The 19,626-nt window shown below is 44.8% G+C and overlaps 1 protein-coding gene across 27 annotated transcripts in view; it reads left to right on the top strand.

Moving 5' to 3' along the window:
* MICAL3 (microtubule associated monooxygenase, calponin and LIM domain containing 3) overlaps positions 1-19,626 on the top strand; it is a 219,473-nt gene that overhangs the window by 142,194 nt on the left and 57,653 nt on the right. For all 27 annotated transcript variants that reach the window (XR_013364536.1, XR_013364537.1, XM_077871773.1 and 24 more), the window contains 2 exons: positions 1,787-1,875; positions 2,640-2,727. Coding sequence is in view for 25 of the 27 variants with exons in the window: in XM_077871773.1 (XP_077727899.1) it covers positions 1,787-1,875; positions 2,640-2,727 (177 nt within the window). In the remaining 2 variants the exon portion in view is untranslated. The remainder of the gene's footprint in view (positions 1-1,786; positions 1,876-2,639; positions 2,728-19,626) is intronic.

The raw sequence follows: 19,626 nt of genomic DNA, 5'->3' as shown, positions 1-19,626 counted from the left end.
TAATGTGCTGTTGAACTGGGTTTGCTGATAGTTTCTTGAGAATGTTTGCATCTGTGTTCCTCAGGGATATTGGTCTGTAATTTTCTTGTCATGTCCTTATCTGTCTGTGGTATCAGGGTAATGCTGGCCTTGTAAGATAAGTTTGGGAATATTCCATCCTGTTTAGAGTATTGGAAGATTTTGAAAAGGATTGCTGTTAATTCTTCTTGAAATATTTGGTAGAATTCACCAGTGAAGCCATCTGATCCTGGACTTTACTGTTTGGGGAGAGTTTTGATTATCGATTCACTCTCTTTACCCAATATTAGTCTGTTAAGACTTTCTCTGTATTCATGATTCAGTCTTGGTATGTAGTATGTTTTTGGGACTCTATTCATTTCTTCTAGGTTATCCAGCTTGTTGGTGTGTAATTATACCTAGCAGATTCTCATGATCCTTTGTATTTCTGTGGTATCCATTGAAAGTCTCCTCTTTCATTTCTGATTTTATTTATTTGAGCCTTCTGTTTTTCTAAATTAGTATGGTAAAGGTCTGTCAGTTTTGTTTATCTTTTCAAAAAGCCAGCCCATAGTTTTCATTGACCTTTTTTTATTGGTTTTCTGGTTAGGTTCTCTTATTTTAACTTTGAGATCGGGAAAGTTCATTTGTCAAAGGAGTACCCTCTGCAAATGAAAAGGATGAGTGGGATTACTCCTGTTTTGGTAGTTTCTATGATAGGGTCTTTCCTTTAATTTTCAAAAGCCTTGGCTCTTTAAAGTGGGAGTAAGGAAAGAGCCAGAAAAAGTGATCCTTTGTGGCTTACTCCCACTACCAGTGTCATGGAAAAAGCCAGGGTCTTGTTTTTCAAACTTTGGACCACACTTGCAAAAGAAAATACATGTTACGTTAGGAGTCAGTAAACACATGAAGACAGACAACAATCAAGAGCTATAAGGACTAACACTTAACTCTGATGATGCCACAATGTACTTTAATGCATTTTATTCTGCTTCATTCTAATCATAGTCCATTGCAGGATTTTTTGGTTTGGCTTTGTATTGTGGTTTTTTTTATTAGTTTTTTGAAGATTTTTTTTTTAAAGATTTTATTTATTTATTCATGACACAGATTGAGAGGGAGAGAGAGAGAGACAGGCAGAGGGAGAAGCAGGCTCTGTGCAGGGAGCCCGACATGGGACGCGATCCCGGGTCTCCAAAATCACACTCCGGCAGAAGGCAGTGCTAAACCGCTGGGCCTCCGGGGCTGCCCAGTTTTGTATTGTTTTTTTAATGCTGATCTTGACCCACAAGGGATTACAAGGCTGGCTTGTGGATGGTTGCAGGAGAGGGGAGCAGCAGAGAGGGTCCTGTCAGAGCCAGTGCTCAATGCTGCCCCACCCCCTGCAGCCTCCATACCTCCACCCTGCGCTTATGTTCATTCTTAGTTTCCCCGGAAATGCTAGTCCCAGCTTTCCATGTGACCACATCTTTGTTCTGCACACACTGCCACTTTGTTTGCTGGCCCTGCTGTGCAAGCTTCACATCTTTGCTCTGGGCGCTGATTGGGTGATGGCTCAATGGTCTTCACATACCCAAAAAAAGTCCCCTCCCCCTGCAGGCAAAGGGGAGAGGAGGGCTGAAATCGAAGTTTATAGGGAGGGCTTGGCCTCCCTGGACAAGAAGCCTGGGCAGTAGTGACAGTGCCCTGTGACTACAGGAGATATTTAAGAGTGTGCTAAGACCAGGGAGTCAAGTTCAGAATTAAGGGTCTCGCTCACTTTCTTTCCCCTGCCTCTTGCTGCCTACAGGTAAATTCTACTGCAAACCACACTACTGTTATCGACTCTCTGGCTCTGCACAGAGGAAGAGACCAGCAGTGGCTCCTCTCTCTGGAAAGGTAATGGTAATCCATCTGTAAGTGGGGAGAATCAGCAGGTGCATTTTAGTGTGGTGACAGGTGAGGCTATGGTTAGCCTGGCACACTAAATGGCCAGCCACTATGTTGCCTTCCTTGTGTGGGGAAAGGGACTAAGAGACAGTCACAGTCCATTGGGGAGGAAACTAATTTTTTGAGTATAATCTTGATGTTGCATTTCACTAACGTATTATTCCATCCACCACCCGAGTCGGATTTGAGAGACCATGTTAGTGGACTCTTCTGCTTATTCTATATAAAAGAAGACTTTAGTCATTGTAAATAAGCATCCTTCTTAGAGAAGGACACCCTGAAAAAGAACTTGGTTGGCTGTAAATAATCTGCTGCTTACTCATTCCTTTAACTTTCTTTATTCTGTGAATTACTTATCTAAGTACCTTTTTTTTTTTTTTTTCTTAATGAGAGTAACTGGCACCTCCACCTTTCTTTGTCAAGGTGAGCCAGGTATTCCCTTCACTACAGGATGTTACTTTGTCAACATGCCGGCTAACTCAGGCATCCTTGAGAGGGACTTGTGGGGAAAGGAAGGATATTCCAAAGTGGAACTAGATTTTGACTCCTGGTGATTTCCCCCATGATATATGTCCTGGTTTTTTAAATACTGTGTGTTTCTCACAGTCTAGATTGACTGGTGAGAGCAGCAGCCTAGCCAGGCAGGTGCCATTGCCCTTTGAGATTTGAGTGCTTCAGTCAGTCATTCTTCTTTTTCTTGTGAACTTTCCTAGGAGGCCAGAGAACCCCTGCAGGATGGCCCCACTGTGGACACAAATGGACGGGCCAGCGCTGTCACCAGCCCTGCTGAGAGAACTCCAGGTAGCCTCACTTCCTTGTTTGGCTGGGTGGTGCATCACTCTCTCGGCCTCTGTGACAAGGCCAAGGGGATGAGCCAGCACCTCCAAAGCAACATTTCTTCGATTGGGCATCAAGTGGCCCAAAACCCTTTGGACTCCTTTTTCATGTGCCAGCTGCTTGCATTTGGAGTCCCCTTTCTCTATGGCCTGTCGGAGGTGCTGGTACAAATCAGGGGGGAGTTTCACTGGCAGACCGTGAGCCAATAGGGGTGCCATCTGGTAAGCGGTATCACCTGAGCTTCAGTAATGTCTATTCAAAATCTCAAAGTATTGTTGCTCTAGTCCTGGGGCTGACCCACGCTCGTAAGACACACCCAGGTGGTTGGTCCAGACATTATCCAGGTAGACAGGAATTCAGAACTGGCTGCTTTTATCACTGATCCAAGTGACAATCCAGAGTCACAGGGCCGCCTTGTTTTAGATTCCTTTGACAGAGCATAGAATTGTAATAAGGCCCCATGATCTGGATTCATGATCACTTAAACTTGAACTTCTTGTATCTGACTCCCTATTTAGGTATCCAGATAAGCTAACACTGCTCTTCTATTTGACCTGCAGCCACTAAAGGTCATGCCTTGTCCTAATCACTTTGGGGCATTTGAACTTGTAATGAGGACCAAACCCTAATTTGTTCCATTTCCACTAACCATTTCCTGTGTCAGGAAGTAAATGATTCTATCTGTACCTGTAAAAACACATTTACTCTGGTTTTAGCTCATGGGTTCATGGACATTAGGTTTGTTGTGAAAAACTATAGTTTTTTTTTTTTTTTTTTTTTTTTTCTTAAAATTGCCTGTTTCTGCTCCAGCCTGTGGGATGTGTCCCCAGGTCCACAAACTGTTGGGTGTTCTCAGTACCCTCAGTGCAGCCCTAGACTGTGTACAAACCAGGGTCATTGTGTAGGTGAGAGAATAAGTCAACAGGGCTATGTTTCTGTTTCTCACACTTTTTCTGTCTTTCACAGTAGATCTATCTCAAGCAGCCATTTGCAAATTCACAAAAGCTACCATAAAAAAACTAAAGATTATCAGCTAATGCTAGAAACTATGGAGAAGGAATTGGTAGTAAAAGTTCCATAATGGGAAAAGAGAAGAATTATCCACTCCACTTTCAAAAGAAAAATTTGAAATTTTCAAATTTCAAATTTCGATTTTTCAGGGTTGCTTCTTTCCCGTGCTTAAGAATTAGAGAAAAGGGGGACGCGTGGGTGGCTCAGCGGTTGAGCACCTGCCTATGGCTCAAGGTGTAATCCCGGGATCTGGGATCAAGTCCTACATCAGGCTCCCTGCAGGGAGCCTGCTTCTCCCTCTGCCTGCGTCTCCGCCTCTCTCTCTCTGTCATGAATACATAAAATCTTAAAAAAAAAAAAAAAAAAAAAAAAGAGAAAGGGAGAATGTGCCCAGAGAGGGCAGTGATTTGGAGGCTGAGACCCAGGAAACTCCAGCTGAGTTAGGGAATTCAGCTTCTGCTCCTGTGTATGCCCTTATTAAAACCCGGGGAAGCTTTTTAGGTGCCCTGCCAGTTGGACCAACATTTTGTAGCAGTGTTTCAGGCACGAATGACTTTGGAACCTATAGCCTCGAAACCTTTCTAATCTGTCTTTCCTGTGAAATGCTAGCAGCCTTTTGAAATGCTAACTCTCAAAGCACCAGGGGGAAGTGCTGGTAGAGAAAAATTAGCACAGTGATCTAGACAGAGGCTTTGGCCCTGGGCTCTAGAGTATGCATTTGACCAGGTTAAGAGCACCACCTCCTCAGTCTGGGCCTTGTTCCAGCTCACATGTGTTTCCCAAGGAACTTGGCTACTCAATAAAACAACTCAAAGAAATGAAATTTTCTTTTTGGGTAGCAAGTACAGAACATTCTTCAGAAAAAGTTAAACACGATGAAGTTCAGGTCATTTCTAAGCAAGCCAGGTTTGTTCACTTTCCCATGTGGTTCAGTTTGCCATACTTGCTGTCTAGTTTGAAAACGTCATGAGTTTAAAGTTTCTGTAGAGAAGGAGAAGAATATTCTACAAAGCAAAGAGAAAAGATAAGAGTTTGACAATGTAGTTAAAGAATCAACTGAGAGGGCAGCCCGGGTGGCTCAGCGGTTTAGCACCGCCTTCAGCCCAGGGAGTGATCCTGGAGACCCGGGATCGAGTACCATGTTGGGCTCCCTGCATGGAGCCTGCTTCTCCCTCTGCCTGTGTCTCTGCCTCTCTCTCTTTGTCTGTGTCTCTCATGAATAAATAAATAAACTCTTAAAAAAATAAAAAAAAATAACTACACAATATATTTAAAAAAAAAAAAAAAAGAATCAACCGAGAAAGAATCAAATCCCTAAGGATGTCTCAGCCCCTATGGTTCTTGATTCTGAAGATGACATGCCTATCCTAGTACAAGGGGTTCAGATGTGGCATCACAAACCCCTAAAATGAATGAGGCAGGAACTGTCCCTCCACTTTAAGGCAGCGAAGATCAGAGCTTAGGGCTAATAGGGTTCCCTTAGTATCTGCCTCTGGAGCCTTGGGCTTTGGGGAATGATAGCCCTGAGTCTGAAGATGCTCCAGAGCACCAGCACTTCCCCTATGAGGCGTCTCATTCTTACCAGCTTCTGTAGAAGAGGAACAGAGCTATGGGTGATATTTTATAGGTGGCATCAAGTAGATTTCCTTTTTTCCTTTGATAGAGATATCTTTCTATAAATCCCAAACTAAAGCTCCTTTTGAGGAGCTTCAGAAGAACTCAGGTATTTTAGGGTTCCAGAGTGTGTGTCCTAGATGGCAGTCATTACCCAGATCCATGGCACGTCTCCTCTCCTGCACTCTAGCCGAGAAAAAGCTGTAAGGGAATGAACTTGATTTCACTGTATATACATGAGCCATCCTCCTAGACTGTAACCCCCAGGAGGCAGAGCTGGGAAAGCTAGGGTGACAGCTGGCACACGGCCCTCCTGTGCTTTTGCTGAGTGCTACCACTGTATTTGTGGCACTACCCTCTTCTCCCTTGTGTTCTTTGCCCCTTATGCCAAAATTACTGCTGTTGCCCAAAAAACAAACTCACAAGTTGGAAGAACCTACTCTAGGCTTGCTTTGCAGTGTTTGTCTCTCTCTGGTAACCTAATCTGTCTGTGCCTGTTGCTAATCTAGTGTTGGGAGGAAAACATTGCTTACTGTTGTTTATAATGTGCTTTTAATATAGAAACCCTCTTCTCCAAGTCTGTACATGCTTTGTTTCCAAACTTCTTATGCCTACTGCTATAGGTTGGTGGACTTGGCACAGGTTTCCCACCCTGGCCTCCTAGTACCTGCCCTGACTTTAAGAAAAGTTGAAACAACAACAGGTAGAGAAAGAAAAACCCCAAATGAGATATTTTCTCCTTGGACACAAGACCCTTAGTTGCAGGTTTTTTGGATACTTTCTTTGTTTGGAGGAATCCCTTTTACATTTCCTATAGAAGATAATAAGGGTTGTGGGGACTCAGAAGGGAAGAGAAGAGCTTTTCTTCTAGCACAGGCAGCAGAGGTGGGATGGAAATGGTGGTCTTAACTTTAAAAGCTGCCCATAGGCAGTTAGCAAGACAACCTTTGCATGATCACCATTAGGTTCCATAGTTTGGATGCTATATGGGCCAGCATAGCCATGCAATACAAGGGATTCCATGCAGTCCTGGGGTTCCTGCCTGATAGGATGAAGTTATGAAATCTCACTGCTTCCCAAGCCCTCTTCCCTTAGAGGCATTTCTGGAAAACCTCTTAGTAGAGCAAAGAGAATTGTGCAGTCCAGCTTAACTCCCCAACCCCTCCCCCAAGAGTCATAATTTGATGGTGTTGTGTAAATATTTATATGTACACACATGTGTATTTATATAGGTAGAATTTTATATATACAAGTAGATATTTATATATTGTGTCCTAAATAATTATAACCATAGTAATGAAGCTGTTTCTGAAGCTTCTTGTTCCTTGGTTCTGGAAACCAAGAGTTTTTCCAGTGGGGAAGTATGACACTGGCCTGACTTAGAGTTCTGGGGGGAGGATTGGGAGGGAACAGAGTAGCCCAGCACACCTGTGGAGGTGGAGACTTTGGGGGCTGGAGCGGGGGGGAGCGGTATGTCAGGAAGTGAGCAGTACACAGCCTCAACCTCAGAAAGCTGACTGAGGAGCAGATTAGGAAAGCAGGGTTCTGTTGCTGCCAGACCCCCACAGAGCAGCAACTCCCTGCCCCATTTTGCTTCCAGACGTGTGAATCTATTATTACCCTGGGTTAGTTACTGTGGCTTCCTTCTGTGTCTCGGTGTTGGGTGTATTTCTGAAGGGCAGTGGACCATTCTTAGTCCCTCCTCATGGGCCTGACCAGTGAATGCAGGGGTTCCCTCTTTCCTGAACTGTTCAGCTTGGGGTGGAGGGCAGAGCAGGAGTAGGGGTGACACCAGCCAGGCTCCCACAGTGGCAATGCAGATGCCATAGCGGGGAGGCCATGCTGCACCAAGGATCACCTCACCTGTCCGCTTCTGGCCTTCCCTACAGCCTTTACTTTTGCCCTTGTTTTTAATCTGTGCTGTACGTTTTGGTGTGTCTGTGAGTTTTTTAATTTGATTGTGTAATTTTGTTTTTGCTGTTACTGTGAAACTAAGGTGTTGTGCTTTTAATTTTTTTAACAACTGTTACCATTCTTATTTAAGAGAATAAATTCCAAACAATCTTCAGGTTTCTGAGTTTTTCTTTTCCTTCCCTTTTTCCTGTTTGGAGGGTGGGATGGGGTCAGCTTAGATCTCAGGAGTGGGCCCAAAAGCCGTCATGCCTCATGACCGTCACTTCTGGGGTGGGGTCAGGAGAGAGAGTAGATATGTGAAATTGGGGAAATGGGGTGTTTGTACCTAAAATACAGATTGTCGTTAACAGACGGTCCTCTGTTCATGGGGTTGGTGCGGTGGAAGACATTTTGTTTTGTAGCAACTGTAGGTAGAAGGAGCAACAAGGCACCACCTGCACCCCACACCCAGTCAGCCAGCGTGAGGGACAAGACGGTGGAGCCCACATCTGCCTTGGGGACACAGAGCCAGACTCTGGCTGGCTGCTGTGGTGCGCTGGGAGCAGTTACATCTCCTTCCTCCCCTGCTTGGAGGCTTTTGCCTCAGGCACAGTGACCTCACTCCTGGTGACGCTGAAGGTTCTTGTTCTGTTCTCCCCCGCTGATGTCTCTGTCACGCTGTCTTTGCTGTGACCTGGACGCTGAGCTTAGATATCCAGTTGAAGCCAGGAGAGATGAGCCTGTTTCCTTCTCACACGCTGCTGTGACCTCAGCAGTGCTGGCCTCTTACGCTGTGTGGGCATGCCGACCACGATGGTAAGCCCAGCTTTGGCGCTAAATTGGGCCCCAAGGGGGCACCTGGTGGGGAGCACTCAGCTGCCACTGGCTGTAGGAAATTGGGTGTCGCTTGTGCAAAGGCCTACCTGGCCGCCTCTAATGCTGAAGCGGCCCCGTTAAGACTCAGAGTTCTCAGGCTTACCCACAGAGTAGAGAAATAGTGCTGAGTTTTCTTGGCCTTCTGGATTATCAGCCTTCCTGTCAGGAAGGGTCTGCGTCCATACTGTCAGAACACTGAACCATTTCATTCTCAAAGCATTGCTGCTTCAGACTCTACCCCAGCAGAGTCTGAGTGACCTGTCTTGGCCTTTGCTCATTCCCATGCCCTAACCCCAAATCTGCAGGCTGTTTTTCCCCTTCCTTTGAACTAAGTCAGTGTCTGGTGCCTACAAAAGGTTAGGAGAAAAAGAATGAGTGTGGGGGATGCAGTAAGCCACAGTTAATAAATTAACTGAGAATCAATAAGGATAGATACACGTATATAATTTTCAAATTTTAGGCCTTTGCTCCTGCTGCCTTTCCCATGCCCCAGCAATAAAGGGGAAGAGAGCCAGCACTACTTAGCACAGTGTACTGAAGCATCTTACAGGAAGGTGGTAACAACTGACATGATTCTGTGTCACCCCTTATGAAGACCCTAGGCAATTACCTTTGGGTCTCGTTTCTTCTGGAAAGTTCTTGAAATCCATTCTCTCACTTTGGGGGGGGGGGGGGTGTTTGTTTTTTTGTGTTTTTCTTTTTTTCATAAATTCCCTGTAGGTGTCCCAAATTCAGATACTCCCTAGGAGTGAAAGCAGTATGGGCAATTAAAATGAGCCACTCTCTATTTTCATACTGAAAAATAGGGCAAGATCATGCCATGTGGGCCCAGATCCCTTAGATTCCCCCCTTGACGTACAAATAGAAGAAAAATGCCCATGTGGGGCTGTCTTAAATGTAACAGCCAGGCAGAGATTTCAGAAGAATGTCCGTGAATCCCAGTCTCTTTCACAAAGCGCCAAAACCTTACCAAGACCAGAACCAGCCCTTACTTTGGAACTCAGATCCAGCCAAGCATCCAGCAAGTGCCAACAAATAGGGGTTGCTTCCCCTCTCTCTCTCTCTCTCGTCACTGCCCACAATGCTCAGCTGTGTGTGTTGGCTGCTGATGCCTCTTCCTTCACAGTTGGTCCTTGTCTCTTCGGCACTTACGTTCTGGAGGGATAGGCTTTGGCGCAGAAGCACTTTCCATACGCCCAAGAAGGCAAGCAGGGCTCCAACATATGTGACTCTCCTTCAGTTACTTCCAGTTACTTTCACCAACCGCCTGAACACAATTTCCTTTTTTACTTCCCGTGGGCCAACTCCACATAGCTTTGTGTTGTTTATGAACACTTTTAATGTTTCCAAGGCATTTTGATGGGCCTTCAAGAAGGACAGTGGGCAAAAGGTTAAGTCACTGCTAACACCCAAACCCTAACTCGAGCTCACTGAACTCAACCTTGCCTTTGATGTTGTTCTTTTCCTCCCCACCTGTATGCACATGTACAGTCAGAGGACTCCCAAAATGTGAAGAGGCTTCCAGCCCTCACAGAGGCCCCTCATTAGCATGAAAGGGGGAGTTCTGGAAGCATTTCGACAGAAGGGGAGGCCAAGGCCCCAGCTCTGCCTGCAATAGAACAGTCTCTTGGGGCCCTGCTAGGATAATTACTAGAAAAATTCTTAAAATTGAGTCAGAATACCTATGGTCTCTGTGTTTCCTTCACTTTGTTCTCGCTTATTGTGCTTGCACATTAATCATATGAAAATGTTGCAGGTGTACTTAATCAGGGATTAAATTCCTTGTTCTGTACTTCTGTAAAATATCAGGATTGTTGCCATATTATCACTGTTATTTCATAGTGTAGCCTGATTTCGTTTAGGTACTTGCTGGGATTGTGGGCTTTTCGTAATGATTTTGTGGTAAGTCACCCTGTTGCCAGAAGACTTTACACTGGGGCCATCTGCCTCTCTGAAGGTTCAGAAACTGCCTTCGCTGCACCCTCTGTCCTGGTGTTACTGGGCTTCCACAAGAGCCAACTGAAAAAGATGAGTCCAGTTAAAAGGGTAAGGGCTCCAAGTTCAGTTACTAAAGACCACCGTTAACAGGCAAGGGCCTATGGGCACCAGAAGAACTCAGGACCTCAGTGAGTTTTTGTTTCCTCGATGAACATGACAAAACCAGAGCTGTTTCACTGGCAAGACCTAAATACCTCTTTTCCTTCAGTTCTCATGTTCTTTTAAAGTTAATAAAGCCAGCAACACTACCCTCCCTGGAATTTACTTCATAATCCTCTTGACATCTGGTAGCTGCTCAGAGATCAAACCTGAAACTAAAAAATATGATTAGATGGACTCTAACTGGAAACTTAGGGAGAAGACTTTATCTCCAAAAGCTAAACCACAGTGGGATTCTTGGACTGAGCTCAACCCCTTAACCAAAGAGTAGCTGGTATTGATTATAAAAGGATTATAACAGCCCATTTATTCTTTTTTTTAAAGTTACTTAACATTTTTTATTTTTATTTATTTTTTACTTAAATTCAATTAATTAACATATGGTGTATTACTAGTTTCAGAGGTAGAGGTCTGTGATTCATCAGTCTTATAACACCCAGTGCTCATTCCATCATGTGCCCTCCTTCATGCCCATCACCCAGTTCCCCCTTCCCCCAGCAACACTCAGTTTGTTTCCTATGATTAAGAGCCTCTAATTGTTCTTATTTCTCTGTTTTCTAGAAAGTCAGGATCTAAAAAGATTAGGTTAGAGAGAGACCAGCTATAAAATTTCCCTCCCACCATTTAAACAACAAGAGACTTATTTGAGTTAGTAGTTTCTTCTTTTAAAAGTAAATATTCTCAAGGCACCTGGGCGGTGCAGTCAATTAAGCATCTAACTCTTGGCTCTGGCTCAGGTCAAGCTTGAGCCCTGTGCCTGGGTCCATACTCAGCGTGGAGTCTGCCTGACCTACTCTCTTCCTCTCCGCCTGCCTCCCCCGCCCCCAACTCATGCTCATGCTCTCTGTGTCTCTCTCAAACAAATAAATATTTTTTTAAAAAAAGTAAATGCTCTCTTCTAAATTTTAGTCGAATGTGAGTTATTCTGAACCAGCTATTTGTCCATCTTTTAGATGGTTCATGTTCTTGGGGAAGGAATTAGCATTGGTAGAAAAGCCTAACGGCATTGGGATACAGGATACAGGGAAAGTGACTCTAGGGCCGGCTAAAGGTCAGTGAGGGGCTTTGTAACCTCAGAGAAGTAGGTGGCACTGGGTGTCTGGGGTAACCATGGCACCAGGGAATTGACAGGCTGCAGGAGTTAACAGCCAAAGTCTTAAAGGCTTTGCTGTATTGCTGAGAGCTGGCAACCATCCTCCATGCTGCTGAAAGCATTGTACCAAAGGGCTGGCACAATATTTGTAATGAAGGGAGCCCCCTTCTCTGCTGAAGGCTTTTCCTCAAATAAAAATAGAGATTAAAACTTGAAGTATGTTATCTCCTGTTGTTTCTCCCATGTGATTAATACTGGTTAATTTACCATCATAGTCTTTGTGGTACTAACTCATAGAAAATAATGTAGGAAGACACAGTAGTGATAATAATTAATAATAACGTAGCACTTCCTGTGTACTAGGCATTGTCTAGGAGCTTTATTGTTGCAGTCATGTAATCTGCACAGTAGCCTATGAAGGAAGTATCATTCTACACCCAAGAAAATAGGCACACAGAAGTCAAACAGACTTGGTCAAGGCCACATAAGTAATCAATGCAGTCAGGATAGACTCTAAGCACAAGATAGGAGAGTGTGCTGTGTGTGTGTGTGTGTGTGTGTCAAATAAGTCAAATCTTTTTAAAATAAAATCTTTTCAAAAATAAGATACTAAAGAGAAAAGGGTTTCATCACTGATGTGTGAGGAGCAAAAGTCATCAAAAGTCATCAAAAGAAATTGAGGAAAGGCATAATAATCGACTAAGTAATATGAAGTGGACTCCCTCTTCATTTTCCACATGTCAGCTCTCTTTGCTCATTACAAGTAAAATTATGCCTAAAGCTGCATTATTGAGAATAAGCCCAGGGGCGCTTGGGTGGCTCCGTTGGTTGATGGTTGAGCTGTTTGATGGTTGAGCGGCTGCCCTTTCGCTTAGGTTATGATCTTAGGGTCCTAAGATCAACCCCACATCGGACCCCCTGCGGAGCAGAGAATCTTCTCCCTCTGCCTCTGCCCCTCCCCCCTCCCTTGTGCTCTCTGGGTAGCTCTCTTTCTCTCTCTCAAATAAATAAAATCTTAAAAAAAAAAAAAAGAAGAAGAAGAAGAAGAATCCCAGAACTATGGGCTTCTGTGTCTCTCCAAATGGGAACATACCCTTCCCACAGCCTAGAGGAGATAGATTCTGTTCGGGCGGACCATTAATTGTTGTTCTCTGGGCCCCAGTGTAACTGCTTCTCACTTATAGATATATCAGCTTATCTGTCTCTGCTATCTCGTTTTATTGTACTTTTTATTTTAAAAGGCCCCATTACCCACCATTTGCTTCAACGTGGATGGAACTGGAGGGTATTATGCTGAGTGAAATAAGTCAATCAGAGAAGGACAAACATTATATGGTCTCATTCATTTGGGGAATATAAATAATAGTGAAAGGGAATAGAAGGGAAGGGAGAAGAAATGTGTGGGAAATATCAGAAAGGGAGACAGAACATAAAGACTCCTTTTTTTTTTTTTTAAAGATTTTATTTATTTATTCATGATAGTCACAGAGAGAGAGAGAGAGGCAGAGACACAGGCAGAGGGAGAAGCGGGCTCCATGCACCGGGAGCCCGACGTGGGATTCGATCCCGAGTCTCCAGGATCGCGCCCTGGGCCAAAGGCAGGCGCCAAACCGCTGCGCCACCCAGGGATCCCAGAACATAAAGACTCCTAACTCTGGGAAACGAACTAGGGATGGTGGAAGGGGAGGAGGGCGGGGGGTGGGGGTGAATGGGTGACGGGCACTGAGGGGGGCACTTGACAGGATGAGCACTGGGTGTTATTCTGTATGCTGGCAAATTGAACACCAATAAAAAACAAATATTATTTTTAAAAAATAAATAAATAAATAGCCCCATTATGGTTGACCTGACCAACATTTTCATTCTCTTACTGCTCACAGTCTTCATAGGAGACTACCCTCATCCTGGGTAGACTGTGGGTGTGAGGGAAGAGAGGCATGATGGTATGCCTCTTTTTGCACTGACAGTTTGAGCAGAGTCACCTGTGACATCAAAGAGAAACAGGGAAGTTCTTATCCATGTTTGGGCTACTTTTGGACCCAACTCACATGTAAAATGTAAAATGACTGACTTTTAAATCTTTGGGTTAAATGTGCACATCATTCCAGGTGAGCAGTTTGGTTTTGCCCTGTTGTATAAAATTTGGTTCAGGCACAGAAATGATTTCAAGAGGTCTCTTGAGGGTGTATAGACACAGCTTTGGAAAGGCTTGCCAGGACAGGGAGCTCATAGAGCTCATAGATAGGATGTGTTTGGTAAGTGAGAAAAAAAAAAAGATGTGTTTTCCACGTTGTGTCTTCAAGTCCAGTTTTTCCCTGGGTTTAGTGAGAGGTCTGCCCATAATGTGTCACAGGGCTATTGCGGCTGTCAGCAGGCTACTAGTATCCAGCTGGGAAAAAGTGGGTGAAAGAAGTTAAGAAAACACATTTTTTGGTCTCCTTTAATTCCTACTAATAGGATTCACACCCAAGACAAGTGTGGACGGTGTAGGAGTATATGTAGATTGTCCTTGAATGGCACTGCCAAGGATGAGCAGGGTCACTTTGTAAGTGGAGTTGTACCATAAGATGATGAAAAGTCCAGATGTCTCATGCAGTGACTTATGGTACCTCTGCCCAGTGTATGCGTTTGGAACTAACTCCTCACTCAGCATCTGAACAACTTCCTGAGATTCCCTCTCTGTGGGCAACATGCCAAGAGCTCTCTGTTCAGCATGGCAGTTCTCAATTGATCCTTCATAAATTGTGCTTCCATAGGTCAAGATGTCATCATGTCTTGGCAGCAGATATGAAGATTCATGGGCTCACAATTCTGTGTTCTTAATGCACCCAGCCCAGTCAAACCACAGTCAAGAGTATTTGGTGGATTGGTTGGCCTGTTGGTGAGAGAGATTAGAGATAGTCTGATATAACTTCTATATCAGACTTCTATATATAACTTCTATATAAGCTTGTCACCGTTGACATTTTGGGCTGGATATCTCTTTGTTGTGAAAGGTTGTCCTATCCATCGTAGGATATGTGGCAGTATTCCTGGCCTCTACCCATTAGATATCAGTACACCACCCCCCTCCCCAGGTGATGACCAAAGCTGTCTCCAGCCATTGCCAAATCATCACTGAGGAAAAAAACCACCCCAAAAGGAGAACAAGCATGACACAGACATACAATTAATGTCAATTTTATTGTACCCATTGGGAGATCAGGAAAGAGAGTGAGCAAGAATAATGTAAGTGATACAGAACCGTATTGGAGCCTTACAGGAATCTCTAAATCTTACCGCCTACCCCTGTGAAAATCCTGAGCACCCACATCCCAACAGTGTACTTATTCACAAGCGTGTACCCGCCCTCCAATAGTGTATGTGCTATCAGACATTTACAAAACATCTTAGAAAGGAGTGTCAAAAACAAATCAAGGATGAAGGTCTAGTGTTTTTCTTCTCTACCTCAAGAATTAATTGTCCCTGCACCCTTAGCATGTACTCATCCTTCTGTGAAGACCACAGCCTCGGGCTGGGTCTAATGGAACAAGCATAGTGCTTATAAACAAAAGATGCTAATTTGAGTTCCAAGTCTGCAGCCTCCTACCCTGGTCATCTTTGGTCATTAACCTCTCTGAGCCTCCATTTCCCTAACTTAGGAAATTGTAAGATGAAAAACATACGACCTGTTTCTCTCTACTTCATAAGGTTGTTGTAAAGAGCAAATAAGCTAAAATGTATGGACATTTGATATTTAAAAGCATTACAGGAATATCAAATATTATTATCATTGGCAGGGATTTCAGAAAATTCTAGAGTAATTGGAGTGAGACAGAGAGTTAGGACTATTTCTGCTCACTCACTCACTCAGTGATGGCCTACTGCTCTGGCCTGTGCATCCTGTGGGGTTGAGACAAAAAGGTCCATTGGGTTGTGTCCTAACTGGCAGAGGTTTAGGGGAATAGAACAGTAAGAAGGGCTTGCCTCTCTCTAGTTTTCTGCAGAATGGACTGCGGGAAGTTGACCACCAAATGCCAGCTTTTTTTGAAGCATTGTTAAGTCTCTGCAAGTGCTTGGCTAAATTTGGCATTGCTTTTTTCTCAGCCTGCATGGATGGGATGTGAAGTCACCTACTAATTCCATGATACCCTGGGAGTTCTTCACTATAGTAACAAAAGTAAAAACAATCCTAGATAGGGTTTACATTAAACTACATTTTTAACACCTAACTCAAAAGTCAGGACTGAGCAGATATCAGCCCTATCTTAGACAGAATTAGAGTTACATGTGGTCCAAGGGGCTTGTTTGCATCTCTGCTAGTTTGACCCAGAACCCACGACCCCCACGGGCCTCGGAGCCACCTCCTGACCCATTTGCAGTAGAGGGGGTCAGATTTCTTCTTGAAATCAGTGCACAGATGGGCATTTTGTGGGTATCATAGAGCATCAGTCATTAGCAGGGGTTCTCTGAGTCTGGGTCCATGTGCCCCTTCCTATTCCATCAGGGATGGACAGATACTTCTAGGGCATCTTTCCCCAGACACTAATCTTTCTTTTGAGGCCAGGTCTCCATGACCTTCAAACAGATGAAAACAAGGGTGTAACCATTATAGATACAAGTCTCAAATGGGCCGGGGTGGGGGGGGGTGGGGGGTGGGGGGGCGGGGGGCAGCCCTGGTGGCTCAGCGGTTTAGCACCGCCTTCAGCCCAGGGTGTGATCCTGGAGACCCAGAATCCAGTCCCACGTCAGGCTTCCTGCATGGGGCCTGCTTCTCCCTCTGCCTCTCTCTTTCTTGGTCTCTCATGAATAAGTGGATAGAATCTTTAAAAAAAAAACAAAAAACAAAAAAACAAGTCTCAAATGGTAGCTGTAGGCATTGCCTGAGGGGATTTTAGTTCGCTTCCAAAAACGTATCTTCTGCTAGCTAAGGGAATGCTGTTTATGAGGTTTTGTATCTTTTAAGAGGGAACCTATCTGAGACTTTCACAGGGATGTGGGTTTGTCCTATTGCTAGTCTGATTATGGGCACAGCCCCAAGAAGTTGAATATCACTTTCCTGACTGAGCAGCTGGCCATGTGTAGGCCACCTCAGAGCCAGCTTTGGACACACTCTTGACTTTAGTGCCACTGGCCCTCTGCTCTGGAAAGTAGGAGTGATTAGAATTTAAAGCGGGCATCTTGGGAAAAGCATAGTTTGTAGTGCCTCACTTATGGATTCGTGGTCCTTCTCTGCCTTTCTGCCTCTCCCCTCTGCCTGTTGTTACTGGGTCTGGTTGTCCAGTTAGCAAGCTGCTGCCTAGAACTAGACCACTCTGCTGTGAAATGCACTCATCACTTCTGGCCATCAGATTCTTTGAGATAGTATCTTTTCAGAGTCTTGACTCGTGGCCTTTTAAGACATTGGCAACTTCATAGGAATTTCTCTTTCTCAGGTGCTAAGGGAGCAGTTGCTGTGTTGTACACGTGACCCCTTTCACAGGGTGGTATCTCCCATTTTTCTTGAGACCCTGCAATGGCATCAAGCTGCTTGGGAGACAGAGACCTTAGAGTTTCTGCATTAATGGGGTGCCTGGATGGCTCTGTCAGTTGGGCATCTGCCTGTGGCTCGGGTCATGGTCCCAGGGTCCTGGGGTCAAGAACCACATGGGGCTCCCTGCTCAGCAAGGAGCCTCCTCCCTCTGCCACTGCTGCTCCCCCCACTCGTGCTCTCTCCCGACCAAGTGATTAAAAAAATAAAATCTTTAAAAATAATAATAACATTATTTTTTAACATTAGTAAATGAACTTAAGGGCAAAAGTGTCATGGAATCACATGGACCAAGAGCAAAGATTATGGTGGAGAAAGGGCTCAGTACCTGCTAAAGGGAAGGCACGTGCCCTCAGCATTCCTGAGAGACAGTGTCTCAGTCTTCCTGAGCCCAGATTCCCATGTGGGTGGTTTTTTTCTGCTGCTATTCTGATTTGTTCCCTGTTGGGTTTTTCCTTTCTTAGCTTCTGTCGTGTAATATTTAGCACAGAAATTCCAAACTCCTGGTAATTAGATATCTCCAAAGCAAATGAGCTTCCCCTTAAATCCATATAACCTACTTTTCTCTGCCCCACATAAAAATACAGTTACCCCAAATGAAGAATAAATCGTTCCTGTGTTAGGGGCAATTAACAATCCCTCCTGCCTGGCTTAGTGGAAGGAGCCCAAGCTTTGGAGTAATACAGCCCTGGGTTTAGTCTTGGATCTGCCTCATTTGTACCTTTAGGCCTGTTTCTCAACATCACAGAGACTCAGGACCCTCAATGTAATAGGAGTCATAACGGTGATTGGCAAGAATATTGTGGTGCTCACTGGCCACTATGAACAGCATAGTGGTCAAAGTGCCTGACACAGGTGGTTGGCTTTATTCCTTCATGCCTACTTTACAAGCCGATTCCCTGCCCGCTGGAAGCCCGAGAAGAGTCTGTCGGGTAGATGTGTAAGGACAAAAGCCACCTTGCCCAAAGAGTGAAAGCAGGAGGATGGGACACCTGGGTGGCTCAGTGGTTAGGCGGCTGCCTTCGGCTAAGGTTGTGATCCCCGGGTCCAGGATCAGGTCCCACATTGGGCTCCCTGCATGGCATGGAACCTGCTTCTCCTTCTGCCTATGTCTCTGCCTCTCTCTCTCTTTCTCTCTCTCTCTCTCTCTCTCATAAATAAATCTTAAAAAAAAAAAAAGGCAGGAGGATCCCTTTCCATGTATAGCTGCAGAGCTTGCAAAGTGGTTAGAACCCTCTTAGAATGAGAAATCTCTGTAAGTGGGATTAAAAAAATTGGAGCCCAGTCAGGCAGAGCCTGCTAAGGCAAATGAAATGAACTGCGGGGCTAAAGAGGAGGAGAACCCAAATTGGTGGTCCCCGGCATCAACTAATAAGCAAAGAAAAGCCTTTTATAAAATGCGGGGCCTTTAATGTAACCCTAGTCGATCTTTCCTCCCTGGATTGGGGTCTAGGCTGGGAGTGACCTAACCCTATCACAGACACTAGGTTGCATTGTCCAGCTTGACTAGAGCAGTGAGGAGGTCCCTAAGGCAAATAGCCAGCTCCATTATTTTGTTTCTAAGCCAAGATGACACTGAACTTCCAGCCACTAAGCAACAACACATATAGGAACTTCAGCTCAAAGCAAAATGGAAGAAGTAGATTAATATCCATGATGACTCCTAATTATGATCAGCCCAGCTCAGGTTATCCGGGTCCAACTGCTACCTAATTCATTCCAAAAGGAAGCAGGGCCCAAGACTCAGGCTGTATCCCACGGAGGAAAATGTCTCTGGGCTGGGCAGGGTGACTGCTTTAGACCATCCACCACTTCAGATGGCTTCATCCCTAATTCCCAGTATATGAGAAAGCACTGAGAATGTAGTTTCCAACAAGAGCAGGGAGAAAACACAATTAAGGCACAGATTCCCCCCTCAGAGCTTTGTAAGGATTGGAGTTCTGTGCATGGAGGGGGACACTGATTTCCCAGAGTGATTTTGTGAATGTTTCTGAGACCAGTGAACAGGGCACCATAAGTCACTTTGACCAATTTTTGCAGTGGATCCAGGAATTTAGGTTTCTACTGCCAGCCTGGTAACTCTTCCTTCAGGAGGCTTCATCTTTCTCAACACCTCCTTGAGACTTGGTAGATCAGACCTAGTCCATAGCTCGGTGGCTTGCTTTCATCCAAGATCGTGGACAGGCAAGGCTTTGGGCAGATGTGTGAGGAGGCCATCTGAAATGACTTTAGTTAATCTTCCTTAAAAAAGGAATTGCAACAAAAATATCTAGTAACTTACTAAGGGATAACAAAAGTCAGAAAGGGCAACCTGGGGGTACCCAGGGGGGCTCAGCGGTTGAGCGTCTGCCTTTGGCCAAGGGTGTGATTGTGGGGTCCTGGGATCGAGTCCTGCATCGGGCTCCCTGCATGGAACCTGCTTCTCCCTCTGCCTGTGTCTCAGCCTCTCTCTCTCTGTCGCTCTCTGTCACTCATGAATGAATAAATAAACTCAAAAGAAAGAAAGAAAAAGAAAGAAAGGAAGGAAGGAAGAAAGAAAGAGAGAGAAAGAAGGAAGGGAGGGAGGGAGGAAGGGAGGAAGGAAGGAAGGAAGGAAGGAAGGAAGGAAGGAAGGAAGGAAGGAAGGAAGGAAGGAGAAAGAAAGAAGGAAAGAGCAACGTGAGGGAGAATCTCTGTATTCCAGAGTGACCAAGAGTGCTTTTCTCCTCAA

The sequence above is a fragment of the Canis aureus genome, chromosome 25, assembly GCF_053574225.1.
Source record: "Canis aureus isolate CA01 chromosome 25, VMU_Caureus_v.1.0, whole genome shotgun sequence".
In the NCBI taxonomy this organism is placed as follows: Eukaryota; Metazoa; Chordata; class Mammalia; order Carnivora; family Canidae; genus Canis; species Canis aureus.
This window is presented reverse-complemented; position numbering and strand designations above follow the sequence as displayed.